At 35.0% G+C, this 18,763-nt stretch overlaps 3 protein-coding genes across 5 annotated transcripts; 1 reads left to right on the top strand and 2 right to left on the bottom strand.

Annotated features, from left to right (window-relative positions):
• Positions 1 to 1,607: 1,607 nt before the first annotated feature.
• LOC116163530 (ATP synthase mitochondrial F1 complex assembly factor 1-like) lies at positions 1,608 to 2,890 on the bottom strand. 3 transcript variants are annotated; one of them, XM_031477510.1, is made up of 4 exons: positions 2,723 to 2,890; positions 2,397 to 2,621; positions 2,022 to 2,343; positions 1,608 to 1,921 (listed from the first exon to the last, which is right to left on the bottom strand). In XM_031477510.1, the coding sequence occupies exons 2-4, from the start codon at positions 2,582 to 2,584 to the stop codon at positions 1,652 to 1,654; spliced, it is 780 nt and encodes a 259-aa protein (XP_031333370.1). In that variant the 5' UTR covers positions 2,585 to 2,621; positions 2,723 to 2,890; the 3' UTR covers positions 1,608 to 1,651. The 3 variants fall into 3 exon arrangements, with proteins under 3 accessions (XP_031333370.1, XP_031333371.1, XP_031333369.1); XM_031477511.1 differs by having other exon boundaries at positions 2,694 to 2,735; XM_031477509.1 differs by having other exon boundaries at positions 2,397 to 2,759.
• Positions 2,891 to 12,763: 9,873 nt separating this feature from the next.
• Positions 12,764 to 13,462, top strand: LOC116164983 (complex III assembly factor LYRM7-like). The gene is made up of 4 exons (XM_031479247.1): positions 12,764 to 12,978; positions 13,031 to 13,174; positions 13,222 to 13,303; positions 13,352 to 13,462. Exons 1-4 carry the CDS (start codon positions 12,961 to 12,963, stop codon positions 13,408 to 13,410), a joined length of 303 nt encoding a protein of 100 aa, XP_031335107.1. The 5' UTR covers positions 12,764 to 12,960; the 3' UTR covers positions 13,411 to 13,462.
• A 66-nt stretch (positions 13,463 to 13,528) lies between these two features.
• On the bottom strand, positions 13,529 to 14,200 carry LOC116164982 (mitochondrial pyruvate carrier 2-like). The gene is made up of 4 exons (XM_031479246.1): positions 14,043 to 14,200; positions 13,957 to 13,997; positions 13,709 to 13,905; positions 13,529 to 13,655 (listed from the first exon to the last, which is right to left on the bottom strand). Exons 1-4 carry the CDS (start codon positions 14,125 to 14,127, stop codon positions 13,625 to 13,627), a joined length of 354 nt encoding a protein of 117 aa, XP_031335106.1. The 5' UTR covers positions 14,128 to 14,200; the 3' UTR covers positions 13,529 to 13,624.
• Positions 14,201 to 18,763: the final 4,563 nt, after the last annotated feature.

Here is an 18,763-nt window from a genome sequence, read left to right on the forward strand (position 1 = left end):
TAGTCCAGTCAAATTAGCGCAATTTTGGACAAATAAAAACATTAATCGGTAAAGATCTGAATTTTGGTATACACATTTATTGGGACTTTCTATTGAACATACTAAAAGTCCCTGTCAAAATCTGCTGCGCTCGAGACGCCATCTTGGAAAAACGGTACACTTTTCCACTTTTTTGCCCATGTCTCGGCAACTATTACTGATACGAAGAAATAGTTTACATGAAAAATATAGTTTACTAAATTCCCTATAAAAAAGAGTATTTACATTTTTTTTGTATCTCCCATACTTTAGCTGTAATCTCACGTTGAATGCGTCAGAAAGCGTTTAGGCCCCGCATCGTAGTTATAGGAAGGAGGCCGTCTTTTTTATGGCTACACCGAAAGCTGTAAAAGCACCAAAAAATGAACAGAATCGTCTTGCGATAAAGCATTCTAGCAATGACATAATGTTTCATGATACGACATCATGTTTTTTTTCAAAAAGGTAAGCGAAAATGATTAAAATTGTTGGGGCCACGAAATGATTTCTGAAGCTGGAGAACGCCGTTCTCTGCATACAACGTGCCTGCTAGTGAGAGATATTTAAACCGACATCGTTATCAGACCTGCAGAAAATACGCATACAAGGGTCAGCCGAATCTAACCGCACTGTTACCCCCTACGGCTGCAGCGGCGCAGCAACACACGTTTCGTATTAATCAGCAAGTTCAGAAGGTTTGTGGATATGAAAAATCTCCCGAACTGTGGAGTTGAAGGAGAGTCCACGATTTCCTTGACCCTGTTCGGTCACTGAAGGCTTCCAGTCCACACTCAGTGCTTAACTGCTCACATTGAAGATGAAAGTTCTATTGAGAGAGAGAGAGAGAGAGAGAGAGAGTTTTATGAGAAACCTTTAAACGTGTCTCATACCAAGCTTGAGTGCGACGACTTCTCATATATAAGAAATACTGGCACAATTTTCAATAAATTTAATGATTTGTAAAAAGTTGTAAAAAAATATCTGCGCGCCTGTTTCGAGAGCTCAGGATACTTGATTCCCTATTCGATGTCGGATTATAGCTAAAGTTTTGGACATACAAAAAAATGTTAATGTGCTTTTTTATGGGCAATTTAATAAACTATATTTTTTATCTGAGCTATTTTTCCGTGTCAATAATTGTTGCCGATATATAGGCAAGAAACTGAACAAGTGCTCCTTTTTTCCAAGATGGTGCCTCGAGCGCAACAGATTTTGACGGGGACTTTTAGTATGTCCAATGGGGAACACTAATGAACATGTTTACCAAAATTCAGATCTTTACCAATTAATGTTTTTATTTTTTCTTATTTGACTGGACTATAGGGTTCATTTATGTTCAAAGATTTCAAACAATAATTTTAAAAACCAATCCCCAAGTTATGTTTCTCGCTTTCTCACCGTGCTAAAGGACATTTTTTTATGATTTGTGAGTTTGGAGTAAATCACATTAACTTTCTTATGGACGTCATACTGGAATTTTTTTCATTTGATAGGGAAAAAATTACATAACCAGTGATACTAAACACTTGATACTTCATTAACCTTGAAGTCAACAATGTGTTTCTTATAGAATTTAAGAGATAAGGAAACAAATGCCAATTTTTTATATATTTACAAAGTCTAGATAAACTGACTATTTCATAATATTAAGAGTTTCTATTTGCTTTATAAGATCCATGTGTTTAAATTGGTCAGGTTTGCTCGTGAATTGTTCCAAAAGTTTCAATTTGTTTGCATCTTTTTGACTATAATACATTTGCAATTGATTTGCCAAACACTGTGCTTCTTGTGAATTTATCACATTATTTTGAAATTCTCCCTTCATTAATACAATTCCTTTTGTATCTTTAAACTCTGGATAATGAGTTATTTTCAAACACTCGGGAGCATTCTCTTTGTGAACCTAAAAATAAAGGCAAATAAATAAATAAATAAAATAAATAAATAAAAGATGCACATACATGAACAGCATGGAAAAATAGTAAAGATGAGAATATACCAACCTGATAATTTAATAAGGGTGTGAAATGAACAGTATTATAGAAAAACTGGCACATTATAAATTCATAGCCTTGCGATCGCGGAATTGGAAACAGGAAAGTGGGATACTTCTTGGCATTTATCTTCATTTCCTCATACGCTTCTTTGGGAATTATAGCAGAAATAGCATCTTTGGTTTTGTGATAATGATTCCATATTTCTGCAATTTCATTTGCATCCTTATTCTCAATTAGGTCGATTTTCATAATTTTGTCAAGCGATTCATCTTCAGATTTCATTTTCTCAGTTAATTGCTTTTTGGGTTCTAACAGCGACGAATAATGACTAAACATTATAATGTAAATATTATTAAAAGTATATGTAGGTAAATAGCAAACCTGCTACTCGATTTAGATTCTATTTTGGAGATTTTCTCCTTTTCCCTCTCTTCTATTCGTTGTAAAAACTCTTCAGGTGATGTTTCTTGCAAACCTGCAATTTTCTTGGCATATTTCTCATAGTAAGGATTGGTTTTTAACTCTTCTGTGACCTTTTCAATACTAGCACGCATTGGAGAGGAAGACATTATTGTTCTGTTTATTAACTTATTATGTGATGCTAATCTGTAAATCAGAGCGAAACGTTGACATATTTTCATATTTTATGGAATTTTCTATTAGTAAAAGGTTACTAACGATTTTTCTCAAAAACAAAGTAACATAACCTTTCTTTTTCTAACGTCCTTCCATCTGTACCTATTTCACGCCAACTTTTAAAATAATTATACAGGATATTTCAAATTAACATTGCATACAATTTTGTATTGTACGCAACGATTTATTCAATTTTAATGTGTGCAACAGTTTCAACTTTCAATATGTCTACCAAATCCTGATAATTCTTTGCTACCTCTTCCAATATTACCATACACCATGATTGCGATATATATACATATTAGTCACATAGCCAGTTGCACTTGGTTGATTTGTAGTGTATTCGCCTCACAAAATTCTGTGCGCGAATATAAATTTATCATCAGAACTCTTATATTCTAGGCAGTAATTTGGGCTCGATTAAACACAACGCTAATCATTTGCACAAGACAAACATTTATTCGATAAAAATCAATTAACAAAGCTGTAAGAAAGAAAGGCACTCAGGGTCTACAGACAAATGTACCACGAACCACGCATATGAGAACAATTGAAACAAATTAATTGGATAAAGTTTTAATTACCTTAAACTTCATAATCCTTTACATCCGATCATAACTGTGACATTTTTGTTGGATATGGCGATCACACAATTTTAATTATATACATAGAGAGTGTGTGTAGTAGTTGTTTTGAGCAAAATAATGTTCTAATTTTGCTTGTCACGTTAGGTACTTCAAATAAAGTTCTTTATCCGTTATTCTTGAATAATTCTTCATCACGCGGTAAATCCATTTGAGTTCAATAAATTTGACTGGCGCAAAGCACCAAATGATATTGCTTCGGAACGCTTCAGATTAACGCGAATTATAACATTCACTTTTATAACGACGTAGGTAATAAAAATCTATTAAAGCACTATCAAAATAATCTATAACAACTTTACAACCACCCACATTGACTGTCTTTTACAAAAAAAACCATTCATTACGACTGACTGTCAAACATCAAAAAGTCCCGTTTTCCATATGCTTCGCCTTTTTAAAACATTCTTCTGATTTTATGAAGCGATAACGAACTTCTTTTCCAGGTGCTCCTAATATTTTTCAAACGTAATTCAACTTTACAATTACAAATCAAAATAACAAGGCGATTGTTACAAAATTAAACAATAATAATTCTGATACAGATCATCATTGACCTCGAATTCAAATGATATGATCGAAATTGTGTCCAATCTAAATTAGTGATCACATTTAACGTTTAACATAAAAATCACACACTACGGACGACGACTGTCGAAGTGAATTGACAAGATACTGCAGATCCGCAATCACTCAAAAATCAAACGATACACGACACAACAGTCGAACGAATGGGGGGCATTCCAAACCTTGGCGTGGCCACATCTTCCTGTCACAAGCTTTCTTTAACACAGAGAACGCGCAGTCCCTAGAGAGAGAATTCGAGATGTCCATGGAAAGCCAAAAATGGCAAAGGGAGAGTTTTGTTTCTTTTCCGTTTTGATGAAGCCCCTTACGTAAATGGGTGTAAAGTTGACTTTTCGTTCACCATTGACACGGTCCTATCGCAAATAACAAAAAAATTAACGATTTAAGTCGACACAGTAACTACTGGAAATTGTCGACATCTTGGTTTTTTAAATGCTCAATTTTATTGCGAATTCAACGCATTTAAGCTTTTTATACCTGTTTGTCATAATTTTTTACATATGTCAATTTTTTCTAAATATTTGGAGATGCAAATCCAGAAACGTTACATATAATCATTGAATTTATTATAAATTCAATCATATAATACCTACTTAAAACATACGCTTGTTATTGGGATCCAATTAGGCTTCTCAATATGACCGACTTTGACATAATTGATTGACATTTACGGTATAAAGTAAAACAGAATGGTTAGCTGCTTTGATTATATACCATGCGATCAAAAATGAGTTGCTGTCGAGTCACCTTTGGAATTTTCGTTTACATGGGAAATCGTACTTAACTTGAACTTCCAAAGGCGACTCGACAGCAGCTCATTTTTGATCGCCCGTTACTAGAGGCGCTTTCTTTCGGCTACTTCGCGATCATGATTTCAAGATCGTGATTCGTAGGATCACGTTTTACGAAAGAAAGCGCGAATTTAAATCAAAGCATGGTTATAAGTTTAGGGAGTACACATTTGCATTCGAATTAAGTATTTTTTGTTTGGATTATGAAAATAATTTAAATACAGGTGGAAGTACTTGCACGATTATGCTCCTCTTCAGTTACAAATATTGACTAAACTAACATTTGAGCAAAAATATCCTTGCATTTATAGGTTAGGAATTTGTGATCATAAAACTTTTATGTTCAGTTTGCTTTGTTTACGATTTTAGCAATCATGATCACACTTCGAAAGAACCTGATTTGACAATCCAAACGCGTTTGGATCATCGAAAGAAAGCACCTATACAGGGTGGCAATTTGAAAACTTACCACCCCCCGTGTCTTTGTAAATAAACGAGATATTTAAAAAAATCAAAATCCGTTTCGGTAATTCGGAGGGGGAATCACAATGGCATAGTTTATTTTTTGATTTGCACGATAATTACTAACCTAAATGTAATGCTATTTTTTGCACTCCTTCGTTCTAAATCGCGTTTTCCCAATAAAACACGAACGTCAGGAACGTCAATTTTACAATTGACTATCTACTTTCGCGCACTAGTGCCTAAAAATTCAACGAAATTATCTATTTAGTGCGGATCATAAACTAATAAGTAGTATGATGGAAGAGTAAAAATGAAAATATAAATACATACACTTTACATCATTCCCTGTAGTACACGGGCAAAAATAAGCTTAAACCAGAAGTTTTGAACAATAAATTGACATTTTAAATTTTTAGATTTCTACTTTATCGGCATAGAGGACTTGATTTTTCAAAAGGATTATAATGTCGCAAAAATCTCGCGAAAAGGATTTGAATTTATGTAAATTCGATTTAACTAATCCGTGCAAAAAATAGAATACATGTTACGTGCGTGAACAGTATTTGCTTGATTCGCGCGAGATGCGTCGCTCGTGCGCGTTGCGCACTCGCGCCGCCAAACTTCGCGCTCATCTGCAAAATAACTGTTCCCGCACTAATAATGTAAATAACTATGGTATGGTTGGAAAGCATTTTTTCAGAGCTTTCCAACGACGTATCACGCATCACTATTTAAGATTTAAAAGTTGTGGTGGCTTGGGCGCAGGGGTTGGAGGGGGTGCGTCGCCAACTATGTCATTGTGCTTCCCCCTCCGAATTACCGAAACGGATTTTGATTTTTTAAAATATCTCGTTTATTTACTAAGACATGGGGGTGGTAAGTTTTCAAATTGGCACCTTGTATAAGCTCCTTCCTAGTCTTTTATTTCAATGCCGTCGACATATTTTATTCTAGTATAGCCGTATTTTCGGTAGGGCCGGTATATAGCTACCTGCATTGTAGGTAGAATGAAATCTAATTTAGAATATACGCATCTTGTTTTTGGAATCCATATATTACAAACTGAATAGCAGTAACATTGGAAAGTTGCAAAAGAAATTCTATGTTTTATAAAACGTCAACAATGAGCTACCCTAGAAATTATAAATCAAACCAGTGCGTTCGCAAGAGTATTTCAGTTGACTTTTTTTTTCATTTTTAGTTACTTTAAAATTAAACCAAAGGTAGTGCTTGCCTTGAACGTGCCTCTTCTCTTATTGCTTGGTTTCACATACCTATACGACCATTGTTACAAAAATTGTTACATGAATTTTAGGCTATACTTATCTTAAACTTCGCTTTCAAGGGCCAGATCGCTATTAGCATTGAATGTATAACTATTGTTATTGGAATTGAACATGTACTACCACAGATTTAAATATTTAAATTCACAGATTACCATTCAGGGTGCTACATTACATATTTAACAGGATATTATTGAGTCTCACGAATCGCGCACCCTGTATACCAAAATGTTGAAATTAATTTGATACACTTTTTTACCAGAGAATGTATCTATTGAGACCATACTAACATACTTTTACTACTTTGAATTGATAACGGAAAATCCGTGTTACATTAACAGTAGGTATAGGTAATCTTGCCACCACAGATAGACAAGGTAAGTACTAACTTTGTTTATTCACAATGGTACTAATTAGGTACTTAGGTTTTTAAGGATCCATTTTCCCGCTTTTTCAAATAAATGTCCGCTAGAAAAACGGTAAGTATTTTGGAAAATCAATTATTGTTTAATACATTTACGTTGCCAATCGTAAAATCCACAAAAATCGCATACGTCACAAATGTGGGGCAAGCCAGAAGTTTTATAAAGGTAGGTAATTCAGTTCAGAGGATTTTCCCGTGAGATTGCGCGAATTTTGTTGCGCATGTCATAAATTTAAAAGTCGGTAAAAGTATGAATAAGTTTTATTCGCTAGTTACACCTTTCCGTAAAAATAAGTAAATTTTTAAATGAAAATGACTACAAAATATAATCAAGATAGTGAAAAGTCAGAAAAAGTTTGCACTGCCGCTCATCCTTACACTTGCGACTGTAGCACATGCATCACTAATTTAGGCAACTTACCTATCCTAATGAAAGTAATTGAAGAACAAGAGAACATCGACCAAACTACGAAACCATCAACTAGTTCGGAGAAGTCGAACCCTGTTCAACCTTCATCGTCAATGTCTTGTAGCAGCTGCGGTAAAAATTTTGTACATAGAGGTGATTTAAATAAACATTTAAGAAAACACACGAAAGAGCAGCCATATGTATGCATGGTATGTAAGAGAAAATTTGCTCACAGCTCAAATTTAAACAGACATTTACAAGTGCACGATGGCACAAGGCCATTTTCATGTAAAACGTGTATGAAAACTTTTGGAAGAAAAGATAAGTTAGAAGCACATAAAAAAACCAAACGTTGCAAGAATTTATCTGATAAGAGTATAGAATAGGTGGTAATTTATTATTAGTATGATTAATATAACAAAGAATTGTCACAAAGTTATTTAGTTTGTTTCTATTACATTTAAATTATAATTAGTATTTGCACTCGCATTTGCATTATGAGGTCGTTGTAGTGGATGTGATAAAATCTTCGCCATAGCACAATGAAGGTCTGATGCATTGCGAGATACTGAAAACGCGTACGAGGAACCTTTCATATCAATCGACTGAAGACATTTGAAAATTTGTTCGCAGTTGTTACTAGAATCGGGGGGTTCATGAGTCATTACAACGTCAACAGTGCAGTATGACGAATTAAGAAGTCTTTCTACCTCAGCCGTTTTCGTTAGTTTTGGTACAGAATAAGACCGACCGTATAATAGAACTATGTGCACAACACAACTTGGTGGATTCTTCAATGAAAAACTAAGGTCAAGTTTATCGATTAGTATGTCAAACACTTTATTTAAATCAAATATATCTTCTGTTTCGCATGGGATATCAGTGATACTTCGTACAGATGCCAATATATCTTGTATCGAATTTGTAAAATCGTGCACCCACGTTGCCGAGTATTCATCCAATTGAATAATTGCAAATTGATGTTCCGGATTTATTTGAGATTTGTTATGCAAAAATATTTTCAATGCGTGTTGCAACATGAACAAAGGGGAGTAGGTTTTCTTTGATGTTAGTTCAAAGTTGGTGCAATTTTCATCGTATCCACGATCTAAGACAATTATAATCTTCTCGGGTACATTGTAACTTGGCAGGCGGTCATCATCGAGAGCTGATGGTTCATTGCTTGTTGGATTTGGATTTGCTGTTGTGATTGCAATTTCCTCCATGGACGTTGAGATATCATCAGCCAAATTTACATGTTCAATATTTGATTGTGACATTTTCAAATTATGGTAGTTCACTAATAGTTACTGGTATTTTACAGTTCAGTACCAGTTGTTTTTTCTCGACGCTGAACTAATCAACTCACAGACCATCAAATCAACTAACAAATTAACAAAACATAACATAACCGCTATAAAGGAGCGGCTTTCCCTTTATCATTGGGTCTTCCCACAAACCATGGGCCTACCATTGACGACCTACCGTAGCAGATGAACTACTATCACTAATTTCCATATCTTCTCTTATATACAGTGAGATTTTTTTAAATGCGAACATAGGAGTTTGCATGCAATGTAATTTCACTATGTTCGATTTTAAAAAAACACATCAATCTATGAGGTGTGTGCGGTTCACATTCCCACCAGCAAAACGCGTAACTTGTGTGACTGTGAACAGCAACTCTATATAGTCTTGATGATGAAGAGCGTTCGGTAAGATTTTTTTAAAGAAGCCATGTGAGGCCATAGCAACTTTAGGATAAATTTTCTTAAACTTACAATACCTTAACCTTACAGGGTAGGCGCTGACACCACAACTCATTGTGAACCAACCTTCAATTATTTGTAGGTCATGTGTACCTGGTATTCTACTAATTTGATCTATTCAATACATAAATGAAGAAAATAAGAAAATAAATAACGAAAACCATTACAATAAATGTTCGAAGTGTCCTCCTTGACATTCTAAGCAATAACCTAACCGATTTCGTAATTAAATTGGACGGCGGTATTTTAAAAAATGTGACAGCTGTCAATTGTATCTACTACTCACAATGAACTACTCAATAGATTGATGTGTTTTTTTAAAAATCGAACATAGGGAAATTACATTGCATGCAAACTCCTATGTTCGCATTTTAAAAATTCACTGTATATGCTATTTTCTGCTATTTCCATTTGAGTGCGTGAAGCTTTGGTGCAGTTCGTTCGGAGCAGCTCATTTTGCAAGTTGTTCATTTTGCACACATTTGAATTGACATTCACAGTACGTAAATAACCACAACAGTGTTTAAAGCCCTAAGCAAATAGGTGGTGCGTACGCAAGGTTGCTATATATAATACAGGATTGCTCGATCACTGAATTTTTTTGCCGCGTGTAGTGACGTCACTGGCGGACCCAGACGCACCACATGCTTTGATTTTTCGCCACTTTCATTTGTATTTTATATTATTTAAGATTCTAAGAGCTCCTTCTCACGATGCTGTAGAGTGGAAATTTTCTTTGAAAAAAAGATACGGTTATGCGGAAATTCATTCCTCCCGATGAGAAATTAGCTTTATTTCTCAGATGAGTAAGAACTGAAATTTATTACAAGTCTCTTCTGTACAATTTCTGTTATAATTTTGGAGTTTACCACACCGTGCTACAATGGTTTTTACCACACAATATGAACAGTATCAGTACACAAATATGTACGCTCTTTACCATAGCCTAACAAGAGACCGTGCTCTTTACTAAGGTAAATGATACACATAACACAAGTAAATCAACTCTCCTCAAACTAGACACCATTTTTTAAAAAAACGACGCCCCTTCTTGGTACGTGCGCCTTTGTAGCGTGAGGGCGCTTCTGAAAATCGCTTCGTGCTACTTGTGGCGCTGCAAATCGCACCGTGTGAAGGGGTCACGCTACCAGCCGCTTCAAAAAAACGCCTTGTAAGAAGGGGCTCTAATACGTCCAAATGGATGTTATAGGAAGGTACTTAAATTACAAAAACTTGTCATTCATCGTCTACAAGTCTGCAAATTCGCCTTCGCTTATTCGCACTCAAAATGTCGTGAACCCATTTCATCCTGGGTTTTTGGTTTTTTTGCTCTTCATCATCCATGGAAATTGCAGCTAAATCAGTTTATTTAAACTTTGTGCATCTTAAAATAACGATTTCTCGACGTTCTTCTTGACACTGGCTAAAATGAGCGCCAGTTGAGTGTAAAATATGAATACTACCCCAAATTGTTATTACATTCCAATACTACGTCGGCGTCCAAGCATTTTTGTTGCAAAATAGGGAACACTTATAGACATAGTTTTAACGCTAATGCAAAAACGATCACAACTTAGCAAATTATAACTGTCAATTCTGACAGCCAGGTCCGTTAGTGACGTCAAAACAATCTTTTTTTCGATTGGTGCAATTAAACGCTCTTAACATGGGGGGGGGGGGGATAACCTGAAAAAACATTTTTCTCATGTTAATTGCGTATGTTTGATTTTGTAATATTCACCAATCACCCGGTATGTGAAAGAGAAGAGGCCTCAATTCAAAATTTAATCGCCGGCGTTATCTCTGGAAAATGTCAAATGGTCAAATTTTGAGGAAAAATGGTATAACAGCGAATTGGTTAAAGTTAAGAGTATGCTATGTTACATAAATAATAAATACCCTACAAGTACTTATTTCAATCCCGCAATAAAAAAAGGGGGCGGAGGGGTCCATTTCAAAAACGGAAGTTTTGCTCGTCCTACATTTTTTCACGATAGCTTTTATCTATGAGGGGGATGCTACACCCTGTGTAAAGTACATATGTACAAGAAGAGCTATTTGCTTACTTACAACTTTTACAAGGAAAAACATGAATTGAATTTGTTGTTAAATTCAATGTAATTAGGATCTATTAATTAACATTCCATATCCGATATAAGTACGTAATATTCGCAACGTAGCGGAAATTCTCAGAGACGCCTACACAGATGTATACCCTTACCGTTAAATGTAATTTAATCCATGTGAATAAGTAAAGGAATGTTATGTTGAGTACATCACGGAAGAGATAATATTACGCATTTCGTGTGTCGAATAGGTAATACGTACGATACGGCTTCATGGGAAAAGCCCCCTATATCTTCTTTACGGAACTAAACAAGCGGTTTACAACTTGCCCATTTACGGTGTCTATCTAGTGTAGTATTATCTTTGGTTTGAGGCTACTCAGCGCCACTAGTGATAGGTATACGAAGCTGAAGTTTTATATATTTCATCGACGCTATCCTGCAGATATATAAAACTTAATTTCTGGATATATTTAAAACTTTGAATGCAAATATATAAAAGTTCTAGATATATTTATTTTATTTTATATATTCGTGAGAAATTATTATGGTACAAATGGCGCCTCATAGTAATTTTTTTAAATTATTCTTAATATTGGTTGCATAATTGCACTGATCACATTTAAAATTCTTGAAGGTAACGTGATAAATGTGACGTTTTTAAACCATCCTTGCTCTTTAAGGTGAAATTACATACATTTGATTGCAAATAAAATTTTTATGGGTGTATTTACTCTTACAGTCGTAAAAAGTATTGATTACTTGTCATTGCAAATAAATAGAATGGCGATTTTATCCCACCAATATTAATTACAATGTGCTGTCACCAGAGGTCGCACTTAACGCGATAAACATTACGAGCGTAGGGATCTGGCTAGACTTTGGTTCATTTTATTTCTGTGTTACTTTATAGCGTTTTCGATTGGCAAAACTCGTGCTGCACGAGTGCAATTTTTACGTTCTATTGGTAATTTTAGGGCAATTTTCTGTGTTCCATTGGCAAATGTGATGCAACAATTACGCACTCAGTGCAAATTTCGACGCACGAGGTCCGAGAGCTCGTGGAGCTGCTAGTAGTTAACAAATTTTCAAAACAAACGTGCGACAATTTGAATTTGTTTCTTGCGTTGGGAGAGTTTTTTGTCGTCATCTAGCGATAGCGAAGATGATGAACTAGCCATAACTTCTATTTTACAAAAAGTTGCACTTACTCATTAAACTGAACGCCAAAAATTGGTCCTTTACAGGAATTTCAAATTTATATTCCTCATCGTTTATCATAAATAATACTGAAATCGTTTATCATTTTTTAGAATAGAGATTTGTCGATTACCTAAATCTAAAATGAGGTTATGGACAAATGACAACAAATATTAACGAATATTTATGTTCCATTGAGAGCAATTTTCACATGGATTTCTTCAGTTTCTCGTGCAACACTCGTTCAGTACGAGTTTTGCCAATCGAAAACGCTATTAGTGTCAATTGTAAGTGCAAAACCTGGCGGATACGTACACAGGTACACTACGTCACAAACACTTAAATTATAAAAAAAAAACTTAAACGATATCCCTCCCGCGTTGGATCTATGATAAGCCATAAGCAGGCACAGTATGTTTGAAGACATCTGTATATGCATAGTTTTACTATGCTGTATATCATTCTCATATGTCTAAAATATGTGTCTATCCCCTGTATAACATGCGTGCCATCAATGGGTCATAACCTTTAAATATTGTATAATTCTATCACGATTTTCTAAGTTTAAAATGTTTTAACTTCTACTACAATTTGATTACATGTATGAATGGCCCATTATTTATAGTTTAAAATAACCTAAACCACTACAGTTTGGTATTGCATAACAGCTATGAGTTTACGAAGGGAGGTACTAATGTTGTTAAATCCTAATGTTAAAGTACACTTAAGAATTATAATAGGTGCTAAAATGCTTTAAAAACCTTCATCGTACTAGGGAAATAGTGTTTAATGGAGATGTAAGAGCTTTACAAAAGGGACGAGAAAAAATAAATGAGGAATTTAAGAAAAACAAAGATGTACAAGAATTAGCTACAATCAATGAAGTACCGCCTATTAACGTATTCTAAATATAATTTAAATTGTATTTTAGTTAATTCGATTTTCTGAGGAGGTTGAGAAAGAGCTAAGAACTACTGTCGTACAAGCAAGAGAAATCAAGCCAGGCGTCTTCCGTAAGTAACCATGTCACTGTTAATTTCTTGTAATGTGTTACATTTCAGAAGCCAATATTAGACCGGATACATTAAAATTAGATAATATACCTTATAAAGATGGTTAAGTTAGTGAACTGTTACATAACATTCTAAAATAAATTGAGTTACCTACCTAAACCATGTCTGCAAAAACCTCCCAAGAGAAAAGATAAATAATTTATTAAACCTTGCGTAACAAGAATAACAAAATTAATATCGGATATATAAAAAATAATGGATTTTTCTACATTTTTGTATATTAGGTATATTTATAACTATGTAGGTATAGATAAAATTGATCTAATTGTTGGCAGCTGCAGATCGTTGGTACCTACAATACAAAGAATTTAAATGCAAAATATGTTCACAAGATAATGATCTTACTGTATAGCCCTGGAGAGCTGGTAAAGTTGGGTTAATGCAACAAAAAAATTTACACTAAAAAGATTATAGTTCTTTGGTATAATCACTAAGGAGTAACGGCACCATATCACACCAGTCGCCGCTAATGCAGAAGTTTGTGCTAAGCTAATCTTTTCAGCTGGTCGTTGTAAATCACTAATTCCAGCAATAACTAAACCCTATAAGCCTTCATTAAAGCAATTATACAATATCAATACTAAGTTTCTTACCCACTTAAATGTAGGAGCCCAGAAAAACACTGTCTTGGGACCTGTTGGTATCTCAATGTAATACAAATAAATTGAAAGTTACTAACCTGCTGGGTGATTCCATACAGGTTGAAATTTAGTAGGGATTAATTTATCGGCAAAACTGATGGCTTTTTTGTATATAAAAGACATGATGTACCTATCTATAAGCTAAAAATTAATGTGCTAGAGGTTACTTGGAAGGTTATTTATTTTTGATTTTATTTTTTTACTTGTGGCTAAGTATGCGACAAGGATGTGGCTGTGGTGTGTGCGTGATTTGCTATTAGGCGCTTTCTTTCGGCTACTTGGCAATCATGATTTCAAGATCGTGATTGGTAGGATCACGCTTTACGAAAGAACGCGCGAATTTAAATCAAAGTATGGTTAAATTTACGTAGTACACATTTGCATTCGAATTACGTATTTTGTGTTTGGATTATGAAAACAATTTAATACAAGTGGAAGTACTTGCACGATTATGCTCCTCTTCAGTTACAAATATTGACTTTTGAGCAAAAATATCCATGCATTTATAGGTTAGGAATTTGTTATCATAAAACTTTTATGTTCAGTTTGTTCACGATTTTAGCAATCATGATCATAAGATCACACTTCGAAAGAACGTGATTTGAGAATCCAAACGCGTTTTGATCACCGAAAGAAAGCATCTATTCTGTAGTAGCGGGAACGCCAAACTAATAGCGTTTTCGATTGGCAAAACTCGTACTGCACGAGTGTTGCACGAGAAACTGAAGTAATGCATGTGAAAATTGCTCTCAATGGAACATAAATATTTGTTATCATTTGTCCATAACCTCATTTTAGATTTGTATTTATACAATGATTTAGGTAATCGACACATCTGTATTCTAAAAAATGACTGAAACGATTTCACTATTATTTATGATAAACAATGAGGAATATAAATTTGAAATTCCTGTAAAGAACCAATTTTTGGCGTTCAGTTTAAATAGTAAATGCAACTTTTTGTAAAGTAGAAGTAGTTCATCATCTTCGCTATCGCTAGATGACAACAAAAAACTCTCCAACGCAAGAAACAAATTCAAATTGTCGTGAAATTTTGAAAATTTGCTCCACGAGCTCTCCGACCTCGCGCGTAAAAATTTCCACTGAGTGCGTAATTGTTGCATCACATTTGCCAATGGAACACATAAAATTGCCAATAGAACGTAAAAATTGCACTCGTGCAGCACGAATTTTGCCAATCGAAAACGCTATAATAGCGTTTTCGATTGACAAAGCAGGTGTGACCCTCGTTGTTTACTTTACATACCTAGCGAAAATAAAAATATTTTACGGGTGCACAATTATGACACAAACGGGTAATTTTGGGTCAATCTCTTGGAGTTGTTGGAGAAATACTCCTGTTTGCATTTTCCAAGTTTCTTGCTCGGATGATCAAAACACGGACGGTTTTATTTCCAAACAATTGTTACCTACTTTCTCATTGGTAGTAGGATCAGGCTTTTCAATAGATCGCGAAATTCAAACAGATAGAATCGCAGAATCTAGAAATTAGTCAATGGCGATGTTTACCTTTCCCTTCCAGTAAACTTTATTGTAAAATCATTTCGTTATATAAGCCCCTTTTTATTTGATTAATGTCTATAGATACAGTGATTATGTTTCATCAGTCCCGGTGGACTACTACCATTCTAATCCAATTATTTAGAGAAAAACGGTTCTTGAAAATTCTGCGCATAGCATAAAGGTTTAAGGGACTCCATCGCATTTGTCACAGTATCATCAGTAGAGTATTCGCTCGTGCAAGATATGTCACATGAAATCAGTTTAATTTACATTCCATCGATTGCTCTCGTATCAGAGGTAAGTTTTCGATAACTTTGTCACTGCTACTCATGTAATGTTGGAATATAAAACGCAGAGCAAATATTAATTGTAAGTCTGAACTTAAATGGCTTTTACGAGATAACAAGAGTGTTTAATAGTGTATTTACAAATGACCAAAATTGGTACTTAGTACCTAGAAGAGTCGTATGTTTGAAATGCTAAAACAGCAAGCTTCGGAAAAGTAGCGTAGCGCGGAAACTAGATCTTTAGATGCGATTAAGCTTCCAACTTTTAACGGTAAAAAATATACCTAAGCACGTATGTACCTACGTATTTAAATTGCACAATTTTATTTCACTTCCTAAATAGATCAAAACTACATTCAAAGATTCTGTAAAGCGCACGTAAATACTTATTGAATTTTTATGCTAAAAATATATATAAAAGATGTAAAACTTCAAGTTTTTCATAGAAAACTTGAACTTAACTGACAACAATAGCAATAGGGAAAATACTAAAACCTTACTCGGTACTGTTTATACACGAGCAAATAGGTCGACACGGCGGTTAACTAGCTTGCTGTCTATACTGATAAAGTCTTATTAGGCGCTTCAATTACTGAACTGCAAAACAAATTTTTTGCCCGAATTCACGGAAATGATGAAAAAATTATAATAGATACCAATGAAAAGTCATTGGGCAATCAAAGTTGTTTTCACTTTAATTTACGTATAGACAAGTAAAAAACATTTACGCGGAGATTTAGTGTCTTGGGGATTGCATTAGAACAAACATTTCTTCATAAAAAAAAAGATAATTTTTGCTGATTTGTACCCCCAACTTCCACGCTTTGGGCGTGATCTGAAGTTTTTAATATATCTAGGATTAAAATTAAAATCGTATTCAGTTTTACATGGTAAATTGTGCTCATTTTGTGCCGATTTGGTAGAATAACGGAGATATGGGGTTGTTAATCATAGATACCAACATTTCCAATCGCGTTCAATTTCACATGTGTAACGGATGGTTACCGTGGTCATTCTTGCTTAAAAAGAAAAATGTTCAATTGACTATCCGGCACGCCAAAGTGCAACGACTTCCCGGAGTATCATTTCCCCCGGGACTCGGTTCTGGTCAGTCGTCGAGATCAGGGAAACTAGGCAGCGGCCAGGAGCATCACCCGGTGGTAGCAAGAATCGCGTATACCTCAACGACCAACCAGCAAGAATCGGGCAACTTCTTGGTCACTTCAAACCTGTATCCATCATCTTGGGACAGGAATGACTCCGAGAACACCGAGCGGTAGAGTACGAAAAAGGTTGCATTCACTGGAGAACGAGAAAAAGACATATGAAGCACTGGAAACAGTGGATTCGCCCATTCGTCCTGCGAGCCGACGCAAGCGACAACGGGATCGCTGTCGTACTCGGTCAGGAATCAGCGTGGGCTATCAAACTATATCGGAAGTATTTAGAGGAAAAACGGTTCAAGTTAAAACCGGACGGCCGTGCACCTATGTGACTGGACCGCGTCAAAGACGAGCAAACCCAACTCACCAGACGGGCATCACGACCCATCGATGAAAGAAAGGCAACAAAGCTACTTCAGGAGACATAAATCACATGCTGCCTCCAACAACCGAGTCTACAGAAAGCGAATGGGCCATAAACCCGGTGATTACGACGATCGAAGTAGCCAGTTTATACAAAATAAAAACCCATAATAATGCCATTTAGTCCAGGGAATAGAGGGTTTTAACTTGCAAAATGAGAAGTAGTTCCAATTTCTTTTGCATGTCATAGATAGTCATCTGGTGGTTAAGAATGTAAGTTTTCGACCTCCCACCCCTTGTGCTTCCCCCGTACCACCCCCAAAACCCCTGAAATTTGGTTGGTTTCTTAGTTTTTCAATCATATCTTTTTAATGGTTCACTTTAGAAAAAAATATTGTTATCAGAAATTGAGGACCATAAAATTCTACACAACTTTGATACACCCTACTTTTTTGTGAATTGTTCATTAAAAAAGATATAGAGCTTGAGAGTTGGTTATATTTTGAAGAATTCTGAAATTTCTATGTAGATGTTTTAACCAAATTTTATACTTTATCTCTATAATTAAGAGTTTTATGAGAAAATATCTTGAATTTATTGTGGTATGGTGCAGGGGATATAAAACTCATAAAAACAATCTCACAGTTTCATTATTTTGCATCCCCTTTGGTAAAGACCAAAGGGGATGCAAAATAATGAAACTTGCAATCCTTGCTAGTGAGGATATTTGAATTACTGTGAGATTGTAGCGCTTTCTAATATACTTTTGAAATTAAAAAATTGTCTCACTTCAGTTCAGTTTCAACCCCCTCTCCCCACCCCCCGCGCGGTAGGAATAGATATTTAAACGCTCTTGTGGCGATTGTGAAGTTAGTCAGAGAGTACAACGCTTATTACATATATTTTCGATTCCTCTTTAAATATCTATTCCTACCGCGGGTGGGGGGAGGGGCAGGCGGGGTATGAAGGATTTGAAGGATGAAGCTGAACTGAAGTGAGACAATTTTTTTGTTTCAAAAGTATATTAGAAAACCCTACAATCTCACAGTGATTCAAATGTCCCCACTAGCAAGGGTTGAAAGTTGAATTATTATGCATCCCCCTTGGTAAGGGTGCAGCGTAGGGGGATTTATACCACGATAAGTTCAAGATATTTTTTCATAAAACTCTTAATTATAGAGATAAAGTATAAAATTTGGTTAAAACATCTACATACAAATTTTAGAATTCTTTAAAAATATAAGCAACTCTGAAGCTCTATATCGTTTTTAATAAACATTTCACAAAAAAGTAGTGTATATCAAAGTTGTGTAGAATTTTATAGTCTACAATTTCTGATAACAATATTTTTTTGTAAAATGAACCTATAAAAAGATATGATTGAAAAACTAAAAAATCAACCAAATTTCTTGGGTTTTAAGG

Source organism: Photinus pyralis, unplaced genomic scaffold, assembly GCF_008802855.1.
Source record: "Photinus pyralis isolate 1611_PpyrPB1 unplaced genomic scaffold, Ppyr1.3 Ppyr1.4_LG2, whole genome shotgun sequence".
NCBI classification, from domain to species: domain Eukaryota; kingdom Metazoa; phylum Arthropoda; class Insecta; order Coleoptera; family Lampyridae; genus Photinus; species Photinus pyralis.